At 41.7% G+C, this 21,663-nt stretch overlaps 1 protein-coding gene across 1 annotated transcript in view; it reads left to right on the top strand.

Moving 5' to 3' along the window:
- Positions 1–308: 308 nt before the first annotated feature.
- efna3a (ephrin-A3a) overlaps positions 309–21,663 on the top strand; it is a 56,921-nt gene continuing 35,566 nt past the window's right edge. Inside the window, exon 1 of the mRNA XM_044172602.1 lies at positions 309–953. Within this exon, the coding sequence (XP_044028537.1) occupies positions 844–953 (110 nt within the window). The 5' untranslated portion in view covers positions 309–843. The remainder of the gene's footprint in view (positions 954–21,663) is intronic.

Here is a 21,663-nt window from a genome sequence, read left to right as displayed (position 1 = left end):
CTTTAACATCTTTTATGGTTTGTGAAAGTTAATGTCCATTAAACCTTTGCTCCTAAATCTCACCTTCACTTCAAACAAACCTTAACTGCAATCCTTATCCTAACCTAAACCTACTGTTTCTAATTGTGCATCTTATCTTCATCTTAAACCTAACCTAAAATATAATCCTTTAAGAACAGTGCAGAGTCAAAAAAGTAACACGGTTTTTTTCCTACGGTTTTAATTCAGGATAACGTTATTTTCTCCACACAGTTATTGAAATACACACGCGCTGCATGCTTGGAGGGGGCGGGCCAGCAGAATAGATGTGACATGTGAGCGCAGCTCCTCCATCAGAGGGCGGGCTTGTAGCGTTGTGTGCGCAGCGCGTGGCCGCTGCTGCTATGATGAGAGGAGCGGCAGGTACTCAAACCTTTCAGCGGAGCTCCAGCGGCTTTAAAGCTGTGTAAAGAACAATAAACACCGACCTCAGCTGTCAGTTGTGAATGTGGTAGCCTTTCTTGCCTTATCACTACCTGTACTGTTCCTCTCTAATGAAAGCAGAATTGCCAAACAAATGAAGGAGTGACTTGAAAGTGCGCAGCGGGTACGACAAAGAAGTCCTAAATAGAATTGGCAGAAGTGAAGATGTCCAAATGGGTCTCGTCGCAATGGGATTAGAGTTGAAGAACACGTAACCACTCAGAAGTCACCCTGATTCAACCCGTTGTTAAGGTAACTGGGAACTTGAAAAGGCGTTTTTGACCGCTGGGATGTTGTGAACGACACGTCGCCTGGGACAGAAGGAGCGGGGACGCAGAAGGAAGATAGGGGAACCAGGGCTGGACAAGCACCGGAGGGATTATGGCTTTCGCAACGTTTTCTCTCAGCCTCATCACGCTGGCGCTTACAAACTTGCACCTGTCGAGAGCCAGCGACCGGCATGCGGTGTACTGGAACAGCTCAAACCTACTGTAAGTGGCTTTCTGCAGCCGTAACGCAGCCCTGTCCGTGTTTACACCAAATTAACTTGTGTTCCTCTTTGTTGATGCGCACCTGTGCTGATAACTTGTTTACAGTGACAGACAGTGGTCATCCTCTGCAGCGACGCGTTTCTTTTGTATACAGCATTAAGCCCTTGAAGCACCACTGAAATAGGCGCCAATAAGCCAATTATTTCCCCAGTTTTAAAACAAGACACCAGACTGTTAACCTGAGTGTCTGTTATAGTCAACAACAGTTTCATACTTTTGTTAAATGCTTCTTTACATCTCTGAAATAATTTTGAGCCTCACATTTCTCCTCCCCCAACCCCAGTCATTTAATCAGTTAGAGTACAGTAATCTCCACAGGGAAACTATTTCTACAATGTTCCTTCTTTCCGCCCTGCATGCAGAGTGATTACTAGCCTATAAATATTTGATTTCTATCTCACATTTAATCCATCTGCTGCTTCACAATAATGACTCATTTAAGGAGTCATCTTTTCATTTACCCTGCTTTCAATTTTTTGTTGTCCATCATCCTACCTGCCCCCTTGCAGCACAAATACTGTACATCATCCACATACACACAGCTCAAACTTCCTTAAATCTGCTTCAGTATGTGTACACTCACTATAAATAGTGTAACACACATTCATGTATTCACACACATCTGAGCCTATCCTTGGACTCCTACAGCAGTATGGTTGTTTACCCTCAGGTAAGCTTCCCCAGGCTCTCCTATCTCTCTCTGCCTGTGAGCTATAAAGCCAGCTTGCTGTGGGGCAGAGATCGATGTGGATTCTACTGTCTTTGTCTTCTCATTAGCCAACAGTGAATCCATCTTTCTCACATTCTTTTATCTCTTCTCCTCACACAACCCTCCTCCTCCTCTATCTGTGTTCCTCCTCTGTCCATTTGTATTCACCTCAGACGCGGGTCTCTCCTATCGCCTTTCTCTATCTCATACTTGGTTATTTTCTTCCCTCTCTTATTTTTCTGCTGTGTCTCACCAGCCGGCTTGTCCCCCTCAATTCCCTTTTTTCTGCATCTCATTACCGCCCCCCCATCTGCTCCTGGTCCCTCATTCACCTCCCAGGCTCTCAGCCGAGAGTACACATATAGTAGATGATTAGAATTAGAAATTGTGTGAAAGTTATTTGATTGTATGTGGGTGTGGGCTTATTCAAATATTTGAAGTCAAATTATGAGAAAACTGCTATAAAACCTGATGGAAACAGTCAAGGTGGTGTAGCACTGTCACTCCCTCATTAATGTTAATGTATGAATGGCACAGTCATATTCAAAACTATTTTAGATTTATGACTGCAGTTAATCCCGTCAGTGTGACATGAATAGAGAAGAGAAATATTAACTGAGACTTACTTGCATTTAAGCTCTATAAAGGTGTCAGGTTTTTGAGTGTCATAATCAGCGTTAGTCCTATCTATCAATTTTAATTAGTCTTTCGGCGTGTGCTCCGTCTAAAATGATTTTCACAGCATGGGTAAGGTTGCTCAGTGTAGTCATTCATTGCAGTGTTAGCACATTTTGTGGCTTTAAATTGGCATTTATGTGTTAAAATATGTGCTCATGTTAATGAATTCAGAATGCTGAGAGAGAGAGAGAGAGAGAGGCAGAGAGGGAGGGAAACAGAGAGAGACAAAGTGCAGGTGTGGGTCTACATGCCTGCGTGTGCAAAACCTCTCTTTTCTCCACAGTGAGATACAAATCTCTAAAATAATGCAAAAATTGACCTAGTTTGCAGGTAGCAGACAATTCCTCAGAGGCTATGGCAAGAATACTGATGGCCATCAAGCTTTAAAAGGCCTTAGGCTCGGGGCCACTTCTCCACCACTCTGTCTACATAGAGAACCAGCTGAAGGCCTCACTTGTTCAACGATGCAGCTCCTTCCCTCATCCAGCTCTGGTCATGGAGACATGCTCAGGAGGGAGCAGTAAGAAATGAAGGCAGCGACAGATAGCCAGAAACCAGAGGCCTTCAGGACCAAACTCTCATTGAGGCCTTAATGTTTTACCCTTGAGCGCAGCATTCAGTGCAGATGGTTACGGCACAGCTGCAAGAAATGGGATCACTTGGAAGCCAAGCTGTTTGTGCCAAAGCCATGAAAATGGCTTTTTATGATAACGCTCAGCTAGAAACGTCTTGCTCTGGAGTATTGAAAGTCAAAAGGGGACTGTCACACAGTTGATACCCAGTAATACTGTGCTCTTTGATTCTTTGCAGCTTTTCTGAGGTAAACATCAGACGATTTATCATAGCTTTTTCCTCTGCCGCAGACAATTTGAAATGAGATGTCTCGATTATCATAACCCAAAGAAATAGCTCAGAGTGCTTTGATTACTGCCCAAGTCCGTCACCATTGCACTACCCCCCATTAGAAAGTGTTGCTCTCAGCTTCCGCTCTCAGCAGTGCGTCTGGCCAACTCGTTACAGATGTCCCTGCTAATGGCTGACTGAGGCAGGAAAAAACACACACGCAGGCCATTAAATCATCTCGCATCTGAGGCCATCTGCCAATTAGAGGGGGGAGATGTGGAACATCCTGAGAGCACGCGGGAGCAGCGGTGCACTGCGGTAGCCTCGCCTACCCACAACCAGCATCCCATGCTCCTGCCACCTCCTCCCATCAGGTGTTTGGCCTCACTGGTGAGACAGGCCATATCACCATAATTGGGCACCCCATGTCAGCATGATTTAAAAAAAAAACAGCGCAGCTTTCATTCACTCTCCCACTCCCTCCCTAAGTCGCACAGTGTCTCTACTAATGCTTATAACTTAGCAGAACACCAGGGCAAAAAGTCTTTGCACAGGCGTGGGAAGGAATAGTAGGGAACTGAGTTTGAAAATGTGACACATATTTCTTTGCTAAATCACCATTCCCTCGCGTCCTCAGCAAGATGACAGTTTTCTTTTGCTGTTTGTGGCTGATCCTCCTTGAGTTATAGCTCTGCGTGTTTCATGCTACACATTATGACCCTGATTTGAACCTGAAATAGTGTCCATCAGGCCCCCTAGACCACATGAAGAAAAAACAAACCAGTTCCCGGTAAACCATATCTGGTGCTACAAAATAAATTATCACCTTGACAAATAGCTTCCCCGAGAGTTCGAGGTACAGAGGCCCCTGTGATCAATGTTGAGTGGAGGTGCCGTCTTACTCAACAGGCTCATTAACCACCAGGTCGATCTGTGTGGGTGTGTGCAGACCCAGCTATAGTTGGAGGTGGTTCCCTGCGGGGCAGAGGAGAACCCTTACACCCTACAGTGAAAAGTTTGTAGATATTTAGTCGCAGTAAAGGGAATTGTTACTGAGAAATTAAGAAAAGAGAGAGTGAGTGATAGAGAAAGTGATTGAGAAATCACATGGATGGAAAGAGAAGGATGCAAAGTGGGAAGAGGTGGGCGTAATGGGGAGATTGTGGCGGAATAGAAAGAGAGCACGCTGGAAAGGTGGAAAGTGGAGCAGTCTGTCAGGAGAAGAAAGCGAGGAAAAGATTGATTGAGTTGGCCAAAAGTCAGGAAGGGTGAAAGAGAGCGCGGGTTTTACCGGATATGGAAGTTAGGTTATTTGGCCGAATGTGTTGTAGCTGCTGTTTTCTGAGAAGATGATACCCTCGGGAGTTGATCCGTGCTAATGTGGACACAGGCTGGGTCATTCATGTGGACCAATGCTCGGAGACAATAGCACCCGCCATTCACCAGCCCCTCTGCCCTGCGCAACGCGGTGCAGGCGGAGCATACAGGAGACAAGCGGATTTGATACCTGATTACATGCAAGTCCGTCTTCCTGCAGCTCCGTCTCTGGGCTGTCTCGGCAATTTTGCATACAAATGCATCTTATTCACCGGCATTCAATTTATTCTTTCACATTCATTGTACCACACAAGCGCCTCAAACCGCAGTAGATAGCGTGTAGTTTTTTTCCTGGTGGCAGTTGTGTTAAATGAGAATGTGTGAATAACACTGATTGAAAAGTACAAATTAACCTTTTATATGTTTTTGAATTAAACATGTCTCTCCACCTCTAACGAAGTATTCCTCTCTCCAGCTATTCAAGATGTTTGTGAACATTTGAATGCTTTATATTCTTTATCTCTCTTAGATATCCAGAAGATTAGTTTGATGAATAGCATTTTTAAATGGAAAGTTAAGTTGACATTATCACCTGGCTTCATTATGCTGTAGATCTACAGTGGTGTCTCGAAGCTTATTGGTCTGCTAAGCAGTGTGCCGGCCATTTTTAGCTCAGTGGAATATGCTATGAGGCACATAAATGGATGGAGAAACACTGAAAGGATGTCTAATGGTTCGTATGGATCCTAGAGTGGGTGTGCGGATCAATACATTTATATGGTATGGGAAGGTGAATGGACCCTGGCCGAAAAAAAAACACAACAAGGTTGCTTTCTGAGCAGCAATCAATCTGGGTGCATCAGGTGATCAATGTCCAAATGCATTTTTAATTGGATTTCACGGTGTCAGTAAATTGCTATGTAGTATTCGGAGCTCAGCTCAGGAAGCTCAAGTATTGCCTTGGAACCGCATGCTTGAGAATTGATTATTACAGGCTTGTCAGTCACTGCTCCGGGGTTCATGCTCCATGGAGGCCTTAACTATGTCTACACTAAACAAGGCCTTGGTATAGCAGCAGCGGCCGTTTCAGAGAAGACTAAGGTTAAAAAAACATGAGGCTGAGCAAAGATGAAAGATACGTCTGTGAGACTTAAACAAACTGCAAGTTATTCCTCCACAAGTTAAAAATGAAAGGTTTTCATCAGAGCATACATTTAGATTTGGCCTGCTTCAAGGATTCAAAGGTTAGGTGAGAACATCAGTATACAGTATATATTTGCCAAATGTCTCACTATTCATTTGCTTAACACTTTGTTGTTTATGTTTGAGATGTGTTATTAAGAATTCTCCACACTTACAGTCAAACTGGATGACAACTTGTGAAAATAATTGCGAAGACTAAATAAAAGAGCACAAACATATTAATGTTCATTCTGGCTGTTACTCTTGGTAAACACTAATTGGACTCTACAGTGTAGTGGAAGTGAGTTAAAATAAAGGGTGGATGGGGATACACATAATACCACAGTAGGGTTGCAGCGGTATACCGGTTTTCACAGTATACCGTGGTATGAAAATTTACAGTTATCATACTGTGTACATTTGGAATTTTTCCATATTAGTGTTATTAAAAAAAATAATTTCAAGTTCATATCAAGTTTCATGTCTGTCAGGACATAATATTTTGTGAAATAATAATGAAGTGTTTGTTCAACCAAAAAAAGGGTCATTGTATCTGATAACTAATAATAATTGCGTTATACTGGGATACCGTGAAACCGTGATATTTTCTGAGACGGTTATTGTCCTGTGAAAATCTCATACTGTTGAAACCCTAAACCTCAGGAGGAGGCACCTGGAATTTAATAGATATGAAACGAAGAGAAATTGTGAAAATTTTGACTGCTCTGTCACAATAAAGCCTCCCTCTCTGGTCCCTCTAGAGGTCCGAAGCACCCCAAGCCAGCTCAGCTTCATTATTGTGAGGAATTGGCAGATTTGGTGGGCCATTATAGCCTGTTTATGGGCTCTGATGGGAATATGCCATGGGACTAATTTGGAGCTAACCCAGGTGAGGGGGAGTGCTACATTCATAGGGGGAGTCCAAAGAAAAACATAGTTAGGCCATCTATCAAAAGCCATTAGCATTCCTTGCGCTCCAAGGTTATAAAAACTGCACTTAACTGGCAGTGGGAACCCACAGGAGATAGTCCTGATCCCAGACAGGTAGAACCAATTTCAGACTCAATGATTTGAATGCAAATGCTTTCCACAAAGAGGGCTTTCTAACTTCTGAATGGTAGCTCCACAGTACATTACACTGGGAGTCTGCACCGCAGTGCCCGTTACCCATTGGGAAATTACATTGCTGCTATGATGGAAATGGCTGCCATGTAGGAAAAAGATCAAAGCTGCTGATAGCTGGATGGTCACTGGCTGGAGTTTGATTATTTAGGAAATGGGCCTTGTTACGCTACATCGCCTGGAAAACGATATGGCAGCCACAGCAGTTGGTCAAAATAATTTGTTTTGTTATTGAAGCAGAAGGCTTCTTCTGAGGTATGGCAATTGAGGTGGTATTTTGCACCAACCAGCGTCCTCAGAGTTATCAGTGTCCTTTCATAAAAAAGGCAGCGAGTGAGGACACAGGTTTGTGCTCTGTCATATCTTGTTCTCTGTTCATTCCCTTCAGGTCTTGAGCCGTGACAGGTCTTCCCTCTAATGCTCTTGGGTGCTTAACAACAGCGGTGTACAAGAAGTGGAAACTGTCCTCACAGCTTAGTGGATGATACGGCTCTAGTTTTCCTTTCATGTGAGGGCAATTTCCAATATGGGAAGCGTAATAATTAGGTATTCTGTTATAATTGAGATTTTTCCTATTGAAGATGTAATTATATGTAGGTCTGAGACCCTTTGGCAGCCGTCATCTCTATAATTAGAATATTTGAAGAAAATTGAAATCTCTCTCTAGTGCTCTGTGCATCCAGAATGACTAAAAGTAATTTGACCCTTCAGCAGCAGCAGCCACCACCTCCAGTGGCTTAATGTATCCCTCTTATATTGTTAGAGGGATCATTTAAATCAGTACATGTTCAAGCGAAACTGTTCTATTACAAATATGATAGCAAAGTCTTTAGAGCTTGAAAGTGTGATGTAAGTGGATTGGACGGGAAGCTACCTACTGGCAAAAAATGAAAGTTATATTCTTGTGAGGAAGCTGGAGGGCTGTGCTGCACAAATGTTACATTTGCAGATATTTAAATACTGCCTGGTGAGGTGAAATAAAACACTTTTTTGTAGAGAGCATATAACTATTGTTGTGAACGGTACAGTAAGACCTGTACACACAAGCCATTATGCAGTGTTTGAACCAGGATTGTCTGGTCAAATGGCCCATTCGTACTTTTCTAGGGGGAATTTGTTTTAGAAATTATAAAATCATATGGATGAAAAATAGGGTGAGAAAGTACTCCCACTTTTATCAGGACTGTGCCACTGACAAACATTCTATCAGTATTTTAACTTCAAAATTAATCTGTATCAAGAAAACCAGACCAATTTACTGTAGCTCAGTGATAATAGCTACATTACTGGGATACCTGAAATTACTTTTTCATTATACTAGTCATTACATTGTTGGTAAGCCACATCTGATGATGAAGCTGAAGATACAGATATCAGATAAATCTAAATTTATCCCTTTGACATCTCTCAATATTTCCTTGTGATGCTTAGCTAACCTTACATTAGCTAACGTTATGTTTTCACAGACTGACAGAACAAACTGCTGTTCAGCTCTGAATGTCCGGAAATCCAGATTAAGGTGATTAAAACATAAATGTGATGTACTTAAACTAAAACTGAGGGATTATTGTTTACTATCCGCTAGCATTAGCTGTTGGTCAGTGCTAGACTGCTGTGTAGCTACAACATGCAGAGCTGAAAAATGACGTGCGCAGGCAGCTAATGTAGTTTATTGACTGACTCATCACTCTGGTCTTTGTGAACAGCAAAAACACAATCCTCACTAACTTTATAAATATCAGAACAATACATGGTGGCATTTCACTACCAACACTGACAGTAAACAGGTTCATTTTGTAGTTGGCTAACTCACAAAATAAATGTTTTTATACAGCGTATAAAATCTTAAAATGAGAAGCCTGCTAACAGCTTTGATTCTGCCCTTGATTTTATGGGGGACAATTGGGCGCAGGAAAGTTGTAGTGACGGGACATTTTATGTTTTAAAGGGGTCATTGTCGCAATAGTGCTGGCTCAAACCCTGAATACTTAATACAAAGTCAGCCGATCAGAGTACAACTCTAGTCAGTGGCACCGCACTCTTTCCTTCCATGTTTCCATATCTTCAACCTCATCATTTAATCAGGTCTCGTGTTGGTCTGCATCAAAAATCTATTTGGAATTCATTTGCCGCCTTGATGTGTAAATTCAGTTATGGTTAATACATGAGCTACGGCACACGCATAATTATGTCTCTCTACTGTTCCTGATGTTCTCACCCATTGATTTTATATGGACAATACGTGACTCATCTTGCACTACTGGCATCCTCCATCAATTTGGTGGGGTGGGGGGGTCCTTTCCCTCCTTTTGACTGTCTTGTCTCTCTGGATCAGTGTGTAGTGTTGGTAAGAGAAACAATGCAACAGTGCAGTCTGTTATTTGCATTTGTTACAGTTGTTAATGCCTCACTATTACTGACTAGATTATAGTGGAAATGTCTAGCAGAGCCAGTAGTCTACCTGTTCACCATATTCCCTTGTTAAAACTGTGCAAACTCTCCTCTGGCTATGTACCAATCTGCTGCAATGCTTTGTTTGTAAAGGTATTTATTTGGTTGGTTCAGCTGCTTTTCGGTAGCTTTGGGCTATGTACAGCAAGCATCTGTGTGTGTGTGTGTGTGTGTGTGTGGTGTTCTCATGACCATAATAGTGTTAATGCCACATTTCTTACATGGCATGTACTTGTGTGTACAGTATGTATTGAAAAATGGCTTGCATCATGTTTTTTCTCATGGTAGCAACCTGTGTAATGCTGCGTGGGACTGGGCCTAGACCAGCGTAGTGTGTAAAACTGGGAGACACACAGACAAGCCCAGATCCTCACCATGCTGTGTGTGGGTGTATAGAATATCAATGTCCTGCTGAGCTCTCTCACTCTGTGTGCGTGTGTGTGTCTGGCTGCTATTAGGTGGCATTTAAGGTGTTTTCATGTCTCATTGTCTGTCTGGATTATGTGTGTGTGTGAGTGTATGTGCATACATGCTTGTTAGATTGATTGTCTGTGAAAGTAATGATTGTGTTTCCTTGTCTTGGCCCTCTCTGTCTCTTTTGGTCAGTCCCTCCCTCACGCCTGTGTTTCCCCTCTGTTCGTTGCAGAGCAGCAGCCCTCTCTGTCTTCCTGCCGTGTCGTTTGAAGTGTTTTTGCTCAGCCTTCTGTTCCTGCTCCGTTCTCACCTTGTGTGGAGTCAATGGGAAGTCCCCAAAGACCGCTTCGCTCAACCGCATTGCCATGCGTGGGAGGAGAGTGGGCGCTACCGCCCATTTACCTCCCTTTATAATTTATTTTTCTATTGCTATTGAGAGAGTGAATCACATATATTGTATCATTATTTAGAAATCCTTTCGCTTACTGCACATGCACTTGTCTTTCTAGTACAGTGTAAGTACACATGAGAGGAGCAGCATTTTCTTTTTCTCTGCATGTGAGTGTGTCTTTCAGTATAGCATAAGATATACGTACAGTAAGAGATAGATGGTTATGATAAATAGATTTGCTTTTGCAGCACTTAAAGGGATTCTGTGCCACTTCCCAAGAGGAAGAGGAAGAGAAAGTGGTAGAAAAAGTTACGACAAAAAATAACCAAAAGGAAGAGGAAGAAAGTAAGGTTGGGGGAGGGAAGCGTGGAAAAAAAAAAGGAGATGGAGGAGGGAGATATAAGGCAGTGCAGAAGATGTAAAGGCAGAGAGTGGAGTGGAAGTGGGGATAGGGGAGGGGAGGAGAGGAAGAGTCTGTATGGAGAATATTAATGGTGTGTCAGGAAGTGGAGTATCTTTAAAGACCTCAACCTTTCTTCTGGTGCTCATGCGTACTGTATCGGAACAAGCAGCTTGGAGGCACTGCTGCAAAACCAGGAAAAAGAGCAGAATAGGGAACTGCATTCATTACCAGGAGGAAACAAATGGCCACAACAACTGGAAAGTAAATATAACTGAGGAAGCTTAACACCCACAATATCACATTTGGTGGACTTTTCACCCCTTAGTCCAGCATTTAAGAGCATTTGTTTGGCTCGATGAAATGTTTATTACAGGTGACTTGTTTGTTTTTCTCTCATTATCAAAATCAATTTCCCTGGAGGTAGAGATCTGGCCCTCAACACCTGCTCTGCATTTACTCTCTTTCTCACACTACCACACTATCTATCTTTCTATCTATCTACCTATTGCTCTCTTCTCCATCTTTCTTATTCACTCTATGCATCGTTCTTTCTGTATTATACGCACATACTCAGACACACTCACCGATTTTTGAGTTGCAGCTGTGTCAGGACTCTGAAATCCCTCCCAGCACCTGTCAATGGCGGGATCTACAGCAAGAGGGAGAAGAGAGGTGGCTGCAGGTGTGTATCTATTGTGTGTGTGCACATGCGTAAGACGAAAGGAATCAGAGAAAGGAAGGAGAGAGAGAGGGAAGTGACGCTCATTTACCACATGATGCAAGGAAGAAACACACTGTCTTTCGTGGAAGCCTGTGTCACAGGTGACAGTCAATGACACGGCCAAGAACAGGCCTGTCAGACAGGAAGGAAGCACAGGAAATGAATATGGTATTCCTCATATAGCAAATGACAGAGAGATGCAAAGCAAGTATAGGCATACAGCATGGTGACAAGGAGAACAATAGCTAATCACATTGTTAAGAGCTAAATTATGTAGTGAAGAGTATAACGTATACAGCCTGAGGTCATTGTTTATGAGCAAGTGTGACACACGGTGACTGCAGAAGATGGATTCCTTATGTGGAAATTGATCTAATACCAGGAGGTTTATTTCCTTGGAGCCCAGACTGCCGTTAAAACATTGTGGGTCGTGATTTGGAAAAAAAAAACAGAGACCTGTAGATAATCAAATTCACATCTCTTGCTTTTTTTTTTTTCATTTGATCTGGAGTATTGTAAATTGGAACATCAAGCTCTCGAGTTCTGGTTTCTGTTAACATAAATCCTGTCTGCTGAAAGAAAGTTTACTTGTAGTATTGTCATGATTCCCTAGTGTCTCTAACAACTTCTGACTTGGCATTTGCAATTCATAAAACAGGTTGTAATCCTTAATTAGCAGGCTTTAATTTCCCTAACGGGAATGAACTTTTGGTCAAATTAGAGGTTCCATTAAGTTTTGATTCTAACCTCCAGCGCCTGCTGTATAGGGGTAAATTAGTGCCAAGGAAACCATATCTCTAGCTAATGTGCAGTGCCAGGAAGATAACAGCAGTTTCAAAAATGCCAGGGACATTAGCATTCCTGCATCGTGCTGTGTGTGCGAGGTCTCCGTTTTTAAATCTATAAAAAAATAAATTGCTGTTCGTCAGCAAAAACCCTGCTTCCCCTCCCCCTCTGCCTCCTCTTCATTAGCCAGTTCATCAGCAATCTATCATCATATGTATTATTTATGAGCAGAGCCCAGTTCATTCTAAACACACAGCACAGGTTTCTTTAGTTATTTAGGTTTCAGTTATATTTTCAAACTAGTGTCAGCCCTATTGTTTATATAGAGAGAGGGAGAGAGCACTGAGCTTTTCTGCTTAATGAGGACTCGTTCCCTCCCAGCGTTGCCACCTCCACCCGAGCGGCGAGCCAGGATTTGCTGCTCTGCCAGCCTCTGCTCAGTGCCTTGTATGCAAATACCCATTTTCCAATCAACCTTGTGAGGAGTTCGATATAGCTCTGGCCTTCTGCAAGGTAATTTACCCAGAATTCCTTTGACCTCCAAGGTCACCTGGTGGAATGACACCTTTAATCACTAACCTCCACTCAGTGTTCACGGCCTCCGAAGAGATGGAGGAGGTCACTAAAAGTAAACTGGCTGTGAGTTTGTATATAGAGAAGGGACTGATGGTGGTGTAACAACACTGCATGATTCATATTAGCACCACTGAATGCTGGGTAATAATTAAACATAAGGTGCCAGAGTTTAGTACTTACTAAATAGGTATTTTTGCATAATAATAACAAGCCCTGATCTAAAGTTGTTTTTGATTGGCGCATAATATTTGTAAAAAGATAATTGGCACAAGCACTAATGAGGCAATTAAAAGCGAGCAGGGTTAACTTAAATTAAATAATGTAACAAGAAATTGTTGTATTGTCAACAGAATTAAGTTTAATATTGTTTTAACTCTTACATTGTAAAACTATTTTGAACAAATATAAGAAATGTAGATATTTTGGATTTTTGTCTTTATCATTGAAAAGTAGTTTCTAAACAACAGGCAACTACACATTTTTAATTAATGTGACTCACATTTCTCCTTGCAACCTTTCAGTCACACATTTAAGTCTCTGATGTGAGATTAGGGTGTGAATGACCCAATGAAGCTTCTTGATGCACAGTAAATGCACATGAGCTGCTTATTTTGCTCAAAGCATTTAAAATAAAAAAAGACCAATTGTTTGAAAAACTTACTGTAGCACTGCAAATGGTATTTTGAATGCCCAATTTTAACTTGGAGTTTTGTATTATCATTTTTCGAAATGTTTTTACGCCTTTTAAAAAAACACCAATTATTTTTTTGTTAAATAAAAACAAAGACAAGCAAAAATAATGAATTCAATGTAATCAGATTGGTGCAGGTGCAAAAAATATTTAAACAATACCAAACCCTATTAGTAGGACATGCTTGTGTGTGTGTGTGTGTGTGTGTGTGTGTGTGTGTGTGTGTGAGGTTTCTGAAAATATAAGTATCCTTAGGCATTACGTCCATATTTGATCATTCCCCATCTCACAGTTTACATCGTTCAGTGCCAATGCAGAAGACCAGCGTTCGAGTCCTGTCACAGACCTGCAATTAATGTTCACCTTTTTATTAACTGTGTTTTTGTAGTCTAACCCTAACCATACTGTAACCATAGTTTGTTTGCCATAACCACAATCTGTGTCTGACCTCCACGATCATGTACTTGCCATGTGTAGATTTAAAAGTGAAAAATCAAACAAGTGTTGGCATTGGAAGTGTAAAAACATTGTCTTTGAACATGATTTTGCAGAATCGTCCAACGCTGATGTTCTTATCTAGCAGTAGGGTTGAAATAGCCCCTGAAAGAGACAGGTCACCCTTTTTCAACACTTACCGTCAAAGTGCCCTTAAGCAAAGCATTAAACTTTTAATTGTTCAAATAAGGCTGTTTAATGGCCAGTGGTACATGACTGGTTTTACTGTGTGTGTAACCCTCCTCCCTTGTGATTTTAGGCCAATGCTGTAAAAATGAGTGTGGACTGTGTAAACATACCAAAGAGTTAAAAAAAAAAAACATCTTAAGTGTTTCACCCAGCATCCTGTATGATAGGTCTGAAACTGTAGGGAGCAATTACACCTGAATTCACTCATTTTCTGAGATGCTTCCATCACATACGCTCACCCATACCCTCGGCCTCCAGTTACAACCACTGAGCACTTTATACTGAGATGTAGCACCAGTCTCTGCGCAGTAAGACACCTCACTTCACACTTCAACACACAAACCCTAACGCCAGATCTTCCGCTTTTCTTCCATAAGCCCTGCGATTTATACCAAGATATACTGTAAGTCCACTTGAAGTTTCTTTACATCTTCTGCGCACGCCAACAGAAACATGTGCACACACACAGTGTGGTTTGACTGAGAAAGATTCTTAATCGAGGAATAATTGTGAAATTGTATTGACTATTGAGAAATTATGTAAATGTTCTTGTTCCGCCCTTTTTTCTCCAAATACATGTAGAGTAATCATGACAAATTGATTAAAGTTTTGATTGGGGGAGAGTTTTTGAATGCTGTTGAGTTATCAGCGATGTGCTTTTATGAAACAGCTAATCAACCAAAAAAGTCTTTGTACAACCTGAATAACATAATGTCTAACTAATCAAGGAAGAAAGGGCTACACACACACTCTCTCTCACACACACACACACACACACATGCACACACACACACACACATACACACGCACACATGCACAGACCGAAAAGCTGGTAACTCTGATTCCTCTCTGTAAAGCCCTGCAGGTGTGGTCCACTCCTCCTGCGCTGGCTATTAGCACAGCCTATCATTGGTATTCATTTCCCGCTCCTAATTCCCCCACAGTATTTTTTTCCCCTCTCACTTGACAGAGGACCATGGGTTAAACGCCGGGGGGAGTGCTCCATCACGACTAGATCTGATCCAATTAAATACAGATTTAATCAGCCACGCAGTCAGCGAGTGAATACGCAATCTGATCAGGCTGGTGGTAACTGGAGGCCCAGCAGCGTGGGCGCTGGTTTCCATCCACGGGCCCGAGGATTGGCTTAGCGGGTGAGGAGACACCTTGATCCTATCTGACCTATCAATTGAGAACATCCACGTATCTGCTGACAGGTTTGGTTTTCACTTTTAATAAACTGATGGCTTGTTGAAGCTGTTCCCTACTTCTCTGCAGTGTCCACAAACCCTTGCTCTCATGACCCCTTAACCCACTGATTTAGTGTTGTGAGATGCTGAGGAGGCGAGGCGACAGAGGCTCCTGTGGAAGATCTGCAAGATTTACTGTTGATGCAAACACTCAGTTAATGATTTAGGGACTGGATTATGTCTGTGGCAGACGGGAACGATCTGAAGGAGGTTAATCTTTCGGTTATTGGCAGAGAAGTGGAGCCTATCTACCGGTGGCCGCGTAGAAAGCCTGGAGACAACATCTCCCTCTGCCAGAGAAGGAAGATTTTCCCTCCTTCCTCCCAAATGGCTGCAGCTGCTGATTGTTGAAACCTTTTACTCTGCAGAGGAAGCAGTCCTGTGATATGAAGTACAGCTCCCCAGTGCCCCATCAAAGTCCACTGTAACTGCTGTGTCACCTTCATCGTTCCAAGGGAGGATTGTACATGGGAAGCTGCTGCAGAGCCTACTAATGAGAAATCATTGTGAAATGGGTTGCTTTTTAACATAGCCCAATGTCCAGGGTCATTTCAGTTACGACCCGAGACTTAATTACAAAATCCTGCTGTTTAGTGTATGGTGGTGTGTGTGTGTGTGCGCGACTGCCAGTCTGTGACTAGATATTGTTGTGAAAAATAGCGATTCTGGCTGTCACTCAAATGTCTAACTGCACTGTTTATTGTCTGAACCAAATCCAACCTGGCAAGTAGATCTCTGTGTCTGGCGAACTTAACAAGCTGGGGGTTTGTTCCTCATTCAGCATGCCAGTCATTTAAGTTAATGCAAACAAGTTCATGTCTTGAGTGTCATTGACATTCAAGGCATTCCTGCAACCTTTATTGAAAAACCACAGAGGAGAGATGCCTTGAATTCTTTGCATTATTCAGAAAAGCTTATCTCAGCTTATTGTATGGAAAAACCTGCAATTAGTACAAAATTTACTTTAGGAGATCTCATAGTGTTTCCTAATGAAAGGTCTAAAGAGGTATAATTTGTTAATTACACTGTGCAATAATTCCAATTTTTTCTGTTAGCATTTCAGCCACATTCTGCCCCTGGGATGGACATCTTTCTCTCTTCTTCCACCTGCGATCCGTAGTTTTTAATTGCCTCTTGTGTTTGCAGGAAGACTCACCTCACTTGTTATTTCCAGGTGTAAATGAGATGAGGAGAGACAGGTTACCCTTAGCCCCACAAGACTGTGCAGTCCTTCAGGGTGGTCTCAGCTCACCCCTGCCGTAGTCTGATATCTCAAACATAGCTGTGTTTGAAGTGCTCGGTTGGGTGCCTCCGCTTTCTGCACTCGGGCGAGAGTCGTGGTGCTTGTTCAACTCTGGCAGCCCCTCTGTAAGTTCCTTCTTTTGTATTTGCATACCGAACAAACAGGAAATTGTGTTCATTTGTATGCAAATGTGTTTGTCCCCAAGGCTGGGATTTTGAATTAAAAGTTTTACCGTCCCATTAATTCCAAATTACACACAGGCACTGACATGGGCTCCTCCGCCCGGCAGGGGGGTATCCGACTTGCCATCCGAACGCATCTCTGTCAGTTTAGGCTGTTTAGTTTGCCATCTGTGAAACAGAGTTGGAATTTGGATTTAATCTGGTCCACTGATTTGCAGACTGATCGTCTGTACCACATTGCAATCTCCTCTTAATTATCTCACAAAAATATGCAAAGATTTCGGTGTGATTGATATTTGAGGTTACTACGAGAGACAGACGTGAGCAGGCCTTGGAGTGGTTGACTGACAGGTTGTGAGAGACATGGTGAATGAGAGGGAGTGGCGAAGGCCGTCCACCATGCCGATGTAGCACACCTCATCAGCCCTGCTCATTAAAATACATGTACAACCTTATGAAAAATGCATGACCCCATCAATGACGTGTGGCATGTATGGCCTGATGCTGACAGTCAAGGTAATATGATAAATTAGCACATACACATCGGCTTCTCAAAAGGGACTTTGCACGAAGGGCCTTGTCTTTGTCATAATATTGCTGATCAAACACTAACATTGTATTAATTCAGCTGTTCAGTATTGATTATAGAGATTGAATACCTTGTTGTAATATTAAGTAGTAGATGTAATTCTGCCTTTTTAAGTGTTTATTTTAAAAACACAATGAAAAAAGGTTTTACAGTTTACCCTGCATTTTTGCAATTTGAAACTACTCAAGGGTAGCCGAAGCAGCTAGTGGCACTCAAAGTAATGAAAGTCTGCGTGCAAGAAAAGATTAATTAATCAGAGAAACCAATGGATCAATAGATGTTCTGATCTAAATTATCTCCAGCCTTCCTGTTTTCACCGGTGCCAAGTTTGAGAGAGAAAAAAAAAAAGCCAGCAATGTAACATGGTTCCAGCTTTTCATCGTTTTTTTCATTGTTTCAGCCTGGACCTATGGAAATACCAAAACGAAGAAGTGATAAAGGCATTTTATTGGAAGTATTACTGAGCTGTTCTTACAGTATAATGTGATAGACCTGCTGTCATTGTGCTTGTGTTCTTTAATTTTACTGCTACGGTTATTAATTATTTATCATGATTTGTCCATAAATAGTTCAAAACTTGTACTTTTCAGCTTTTACTTGTTCATCAGTTGTACTTGTACTTTGAATACATTGAGAAACATTTGCAAGATAAATTCAGAAAAAGACCAATCTAACCTGGTTTTCACAAAGGCGTTGCAGCTGCTGGATGAACATCACCATGTATGAATGTGTAAAAATGACAAATTTTTGCACACAGAGAAACAAGCACACATACACACAGTTCTGTTCATAAATTAATAATGCATGGAGCACATCTTGTACACATGCAGACTTTTGGCAGGCATCTGATGTCTCTGTGTGATGAGCCAAGGGGGACACAACATTTTTGACTCTCCACTCAGAGAGTGATGGTAGCTGAGTGCTCAGTTACCAGGTTTTGCTAATGAAAGGGGGAATTTGGCTTTGTGTTTTTCAAAGACTTTAAAATGGGTTATGTTCTTTGGAGGTGGTACAGTATCTAACCTGGAAATGACTTTGACAACGAGACAGGCTTACGATCAGTAAGGTCAAAGGGGAATTTTCCTTTTTGCTAGAAAACACTTATTATGGTTTAGACTACTGGGCTTAAGAAACTCAGGCAACATTACTAGATTGGAAAATATTTTATCAGTGATTTGCCTAAATCATTCTGTTGTCCTAAGAGGAAAAAGAAGAAGCTGCCTTTTAAAAAAAAAAAAGAGAGAGAAATAAACTGTATATTGAATGTAACACAATGAAACATAATAGACTTCAGCTTTCACACTGTGTATAACAATCTCCCTGTACTTATTTTGAGTGCAGCTTCTAATACTACATTTAGTTATTTTGGCAATACTTTAGCTCAATAATAATAACAATATTCAGAATATCTATTCAAAGAAATTGGTTTGCACATTTCATGCATTTGTTTATTATTTGTTACTGGAAAAATCAATGTGATATATATCAAGAACAGATGGAATCAGGATTACTTTGCACCTGAACAAAACCATTTTTCAGCACTCGGAGAAAACACCAGGCAGATTTCTGTTTTCATTAGCAAAACTGGCAAACACACTCCCTGCTCAGCTCAGCTCATGTCACTGATTGCAAAAAGGATGTAAAATCCCTCATGGCTGTTTGTTGTGATGTCAGGCATCCTCTTGAAATCTGTATGTGTAGAAGATGTCACATGTAAAATTTAAATATGAACTGCATTGAGTTGCTGCTTTTTCTATATGAGCAAAAGCTTTTATTCATTATTTTTACATGTGACTGAAAACGCAGATTGGATTTTGTTTTCACAAATGTTTTACACACTCAAAAATGCTCAGAAAAGAATAAAAGGTGTTTAAACATTTTTGGATGTGTTAGGATACATATTTGAGTCCATTTCCTTGTTGCTGGTCATTTTAGTAACAACTGCGGGTCTGGAATAGATATGCAATGGTTTTGGATTCAGGTAATTGCAGCAATTATCGAATGTAGATTTGAATGCTTAGTGATGTTACATGCTGCACCATCCTTTCTAACTATTTCAGAGGGCCTGCTGCCTTTGTACCATGTGTGACAGAACAAACTGGTTTGTAATGAGAGTTGTTGATATGTTTCTGCACCAGTGCCACTGAGACATATTAGGGTCTATTTATTGTTCTTAGCGGACAAGGTGAATCTGAGAATGTGAGAGGGAAACGGAGAGACAATTCAGGATGAGCTGACAGGCTACGTACCAAACACTGGAGCTACTAATTATTAAGTTATTATGCAAAACAGTGATGTGGATGTGTGGATAAAGGGCCACCTTTGGTTTGGCAGTAACAGAAAATAAGGAGCAGCTTTAATCAATCACAAGACAGAGCAAGTGACAGCTGATTAATATTCATCAGAAGAAAAACTCAACTGTGCTTCAAAATCCATTGGTAACTATTGAATCCATTGACTGTATGTGTGCCCCCTCCTTGAATTAACTGTCACAGAGCACAATATAGTCAGTAGTGTACATTTCCTGAGATGGAGAAGGTTTTCACAATTGCCACGAGTCATTCTCTCATGAGTGTTAGAAAGAAACTTGGAACAGAGACTTGGACCAGAGGAAACCTGCAGTCTGTGGGAGGCTGTAGGAAAATAGTTGGTAAAAGAGGATGCAAGGTTAAAGGAGGTGGTAGAAGAGCCTTGGCACAAAATGTACCAGCGCCATTATCACAGCCCCCAACTTGGACACCCTTTCCACCTGTTATTAGCGCCAAATTGGGCGAATTGAATTAGACTGACTTGTCTTTTAAGGCTCCTAGAATCTAGCTGCCAAAGCCTTTCTGCCTTTCTGCCCAAGAGCTAGCGAGGGTCAGCAGGAGCGCGTGAGTGGGCAACGTCCAGCAGTCACAGCCACTCAGAGACACCCTGGAGGGGGGAGAGAAGAGAGCTGACCACAGCTTGGCAGCTCCACTGGAGTCTGATAAGCTTTAATGGCACCGCCGCAATGATTCGCACCATGTGAGACACACACAGGCGCACACGCACATACACAAGAACACACACACACCTCTAGCAGGCTTGTGAGGAATGATTTCTGGACCCTGGATAAATTTGCAGTTGCAGGGAGTCTCTATTTACCAGTAATTGCATTTCTCTGCCCTCTTTCAGACCTGCCTTCAAAAATGTTCTGTGCCTCAGGAAGTTGAAGGTGGCTGGGGAAAAAGCAACAGAACATGTTGTCGGCATCACACGGCGCTCTGCCACAATTTGACAGCTTATAGGCCAATCTGTACCATGCATGAATACAAGCTGTGTACGGTACATAACTTGTCAGACAAACATGTTGCATCATCTGCATTTCCTGAAAACCTGCTCAACCGAAAAAAATGTTTTAACCGCAGTGCATGTGTCTCTACTCACTATACAATGACTTAAATTATCCATTTACTCACCATCACAGATGCAGCAGAACTACATTCCAGCAAATGAAGATGTTCACACACAACATCTGTATTCACTGCAGCTGTCTGTTGGTGTAAATTATGATAAACGATCTGGGTATTTGGTTAATTTTTCATGGTGGAAGGGGCTCAGGCTTGCTTCCTGGCATCTAGGCAAACAGTTAGGGGAGTAAAATAAAACAGCATTACATTATGCTAATATCGGACGATTCTGAACGCACAACTTATGTCCAGTGCAGGAAGGATGGATAAGAGACAGACAGACTGTAAGAGTGGATGGGTGTGAAGTGCGTCTAACTTTCATACTCAAGATCTGAGTTTACATCCTGTCACTGACCAACAGTTGATGTGCCAGTGATATAGAAGTTGAGGGACATGTGAGAGAGAAAGATTTTTAAAAAAAGTCAAAATCAAAGCTGCAGAGGCACTGGATCCTACATTTTGCGGAAAACTCAACAGCATCTTCAAGTAGACCCCCACTACCTGGTAAACGCCCACATCTTTTAAGCTCTATGACAAAATTCTATGCAATTTACAGAATTTTAAATGCAGTATTTAAGAAAAGTGTCATTTATAGGGCATTCACCTGTCATACAGCAAAATAGTTCCTGGTAGTTTATATTCCTGCACTTCCTGAGAACTGCTGCTAAATAACTTCATGACCATGACATGAGTTGTAGCAATATCTTTTAGTATTGATATACCCAATATAGTACTGAAATATAACTCTTAATCTCCAAAAAACACTGGATCCTTCTTTTCCCATAATGCAACTGTTGTGTGTTTTATTAGACCAGCCTGGTAAACATCCACATTTTTAAAAACTCCATGCCCCCAGTTTGTAACACAGGCTTTCTGTTATAAATTCTAGTCTCCAAGCCCAATCGGAGGTAACCCTGAAATCATCACTATGACATCATCAGGGTTGTTTTTCTCAGATTTTACAAACGGCCCCTAGAGCCGCAG

Source organism: Siniperca chuatsi, linkage group LG17 (assembly GCF_020085105.1).
Source record: "Siniperca chuatsi isolate FFG_IHB_CAS linkage group LG17, ASM2008510v1, whole genome shotgun sequence".
NCBI classification, from domain to species: Eukaryota; Metazoa; Chordata; class Actinopteri; order Centrarchiformes; family Sinipercidae; genus Siniperca; species Siniperca chuatsi.
The sequence above is the reverse complement of the archived record's forward strand: the minus strand, read 5'-3'. Positions and strand labels throughout refer to the sequence as shown.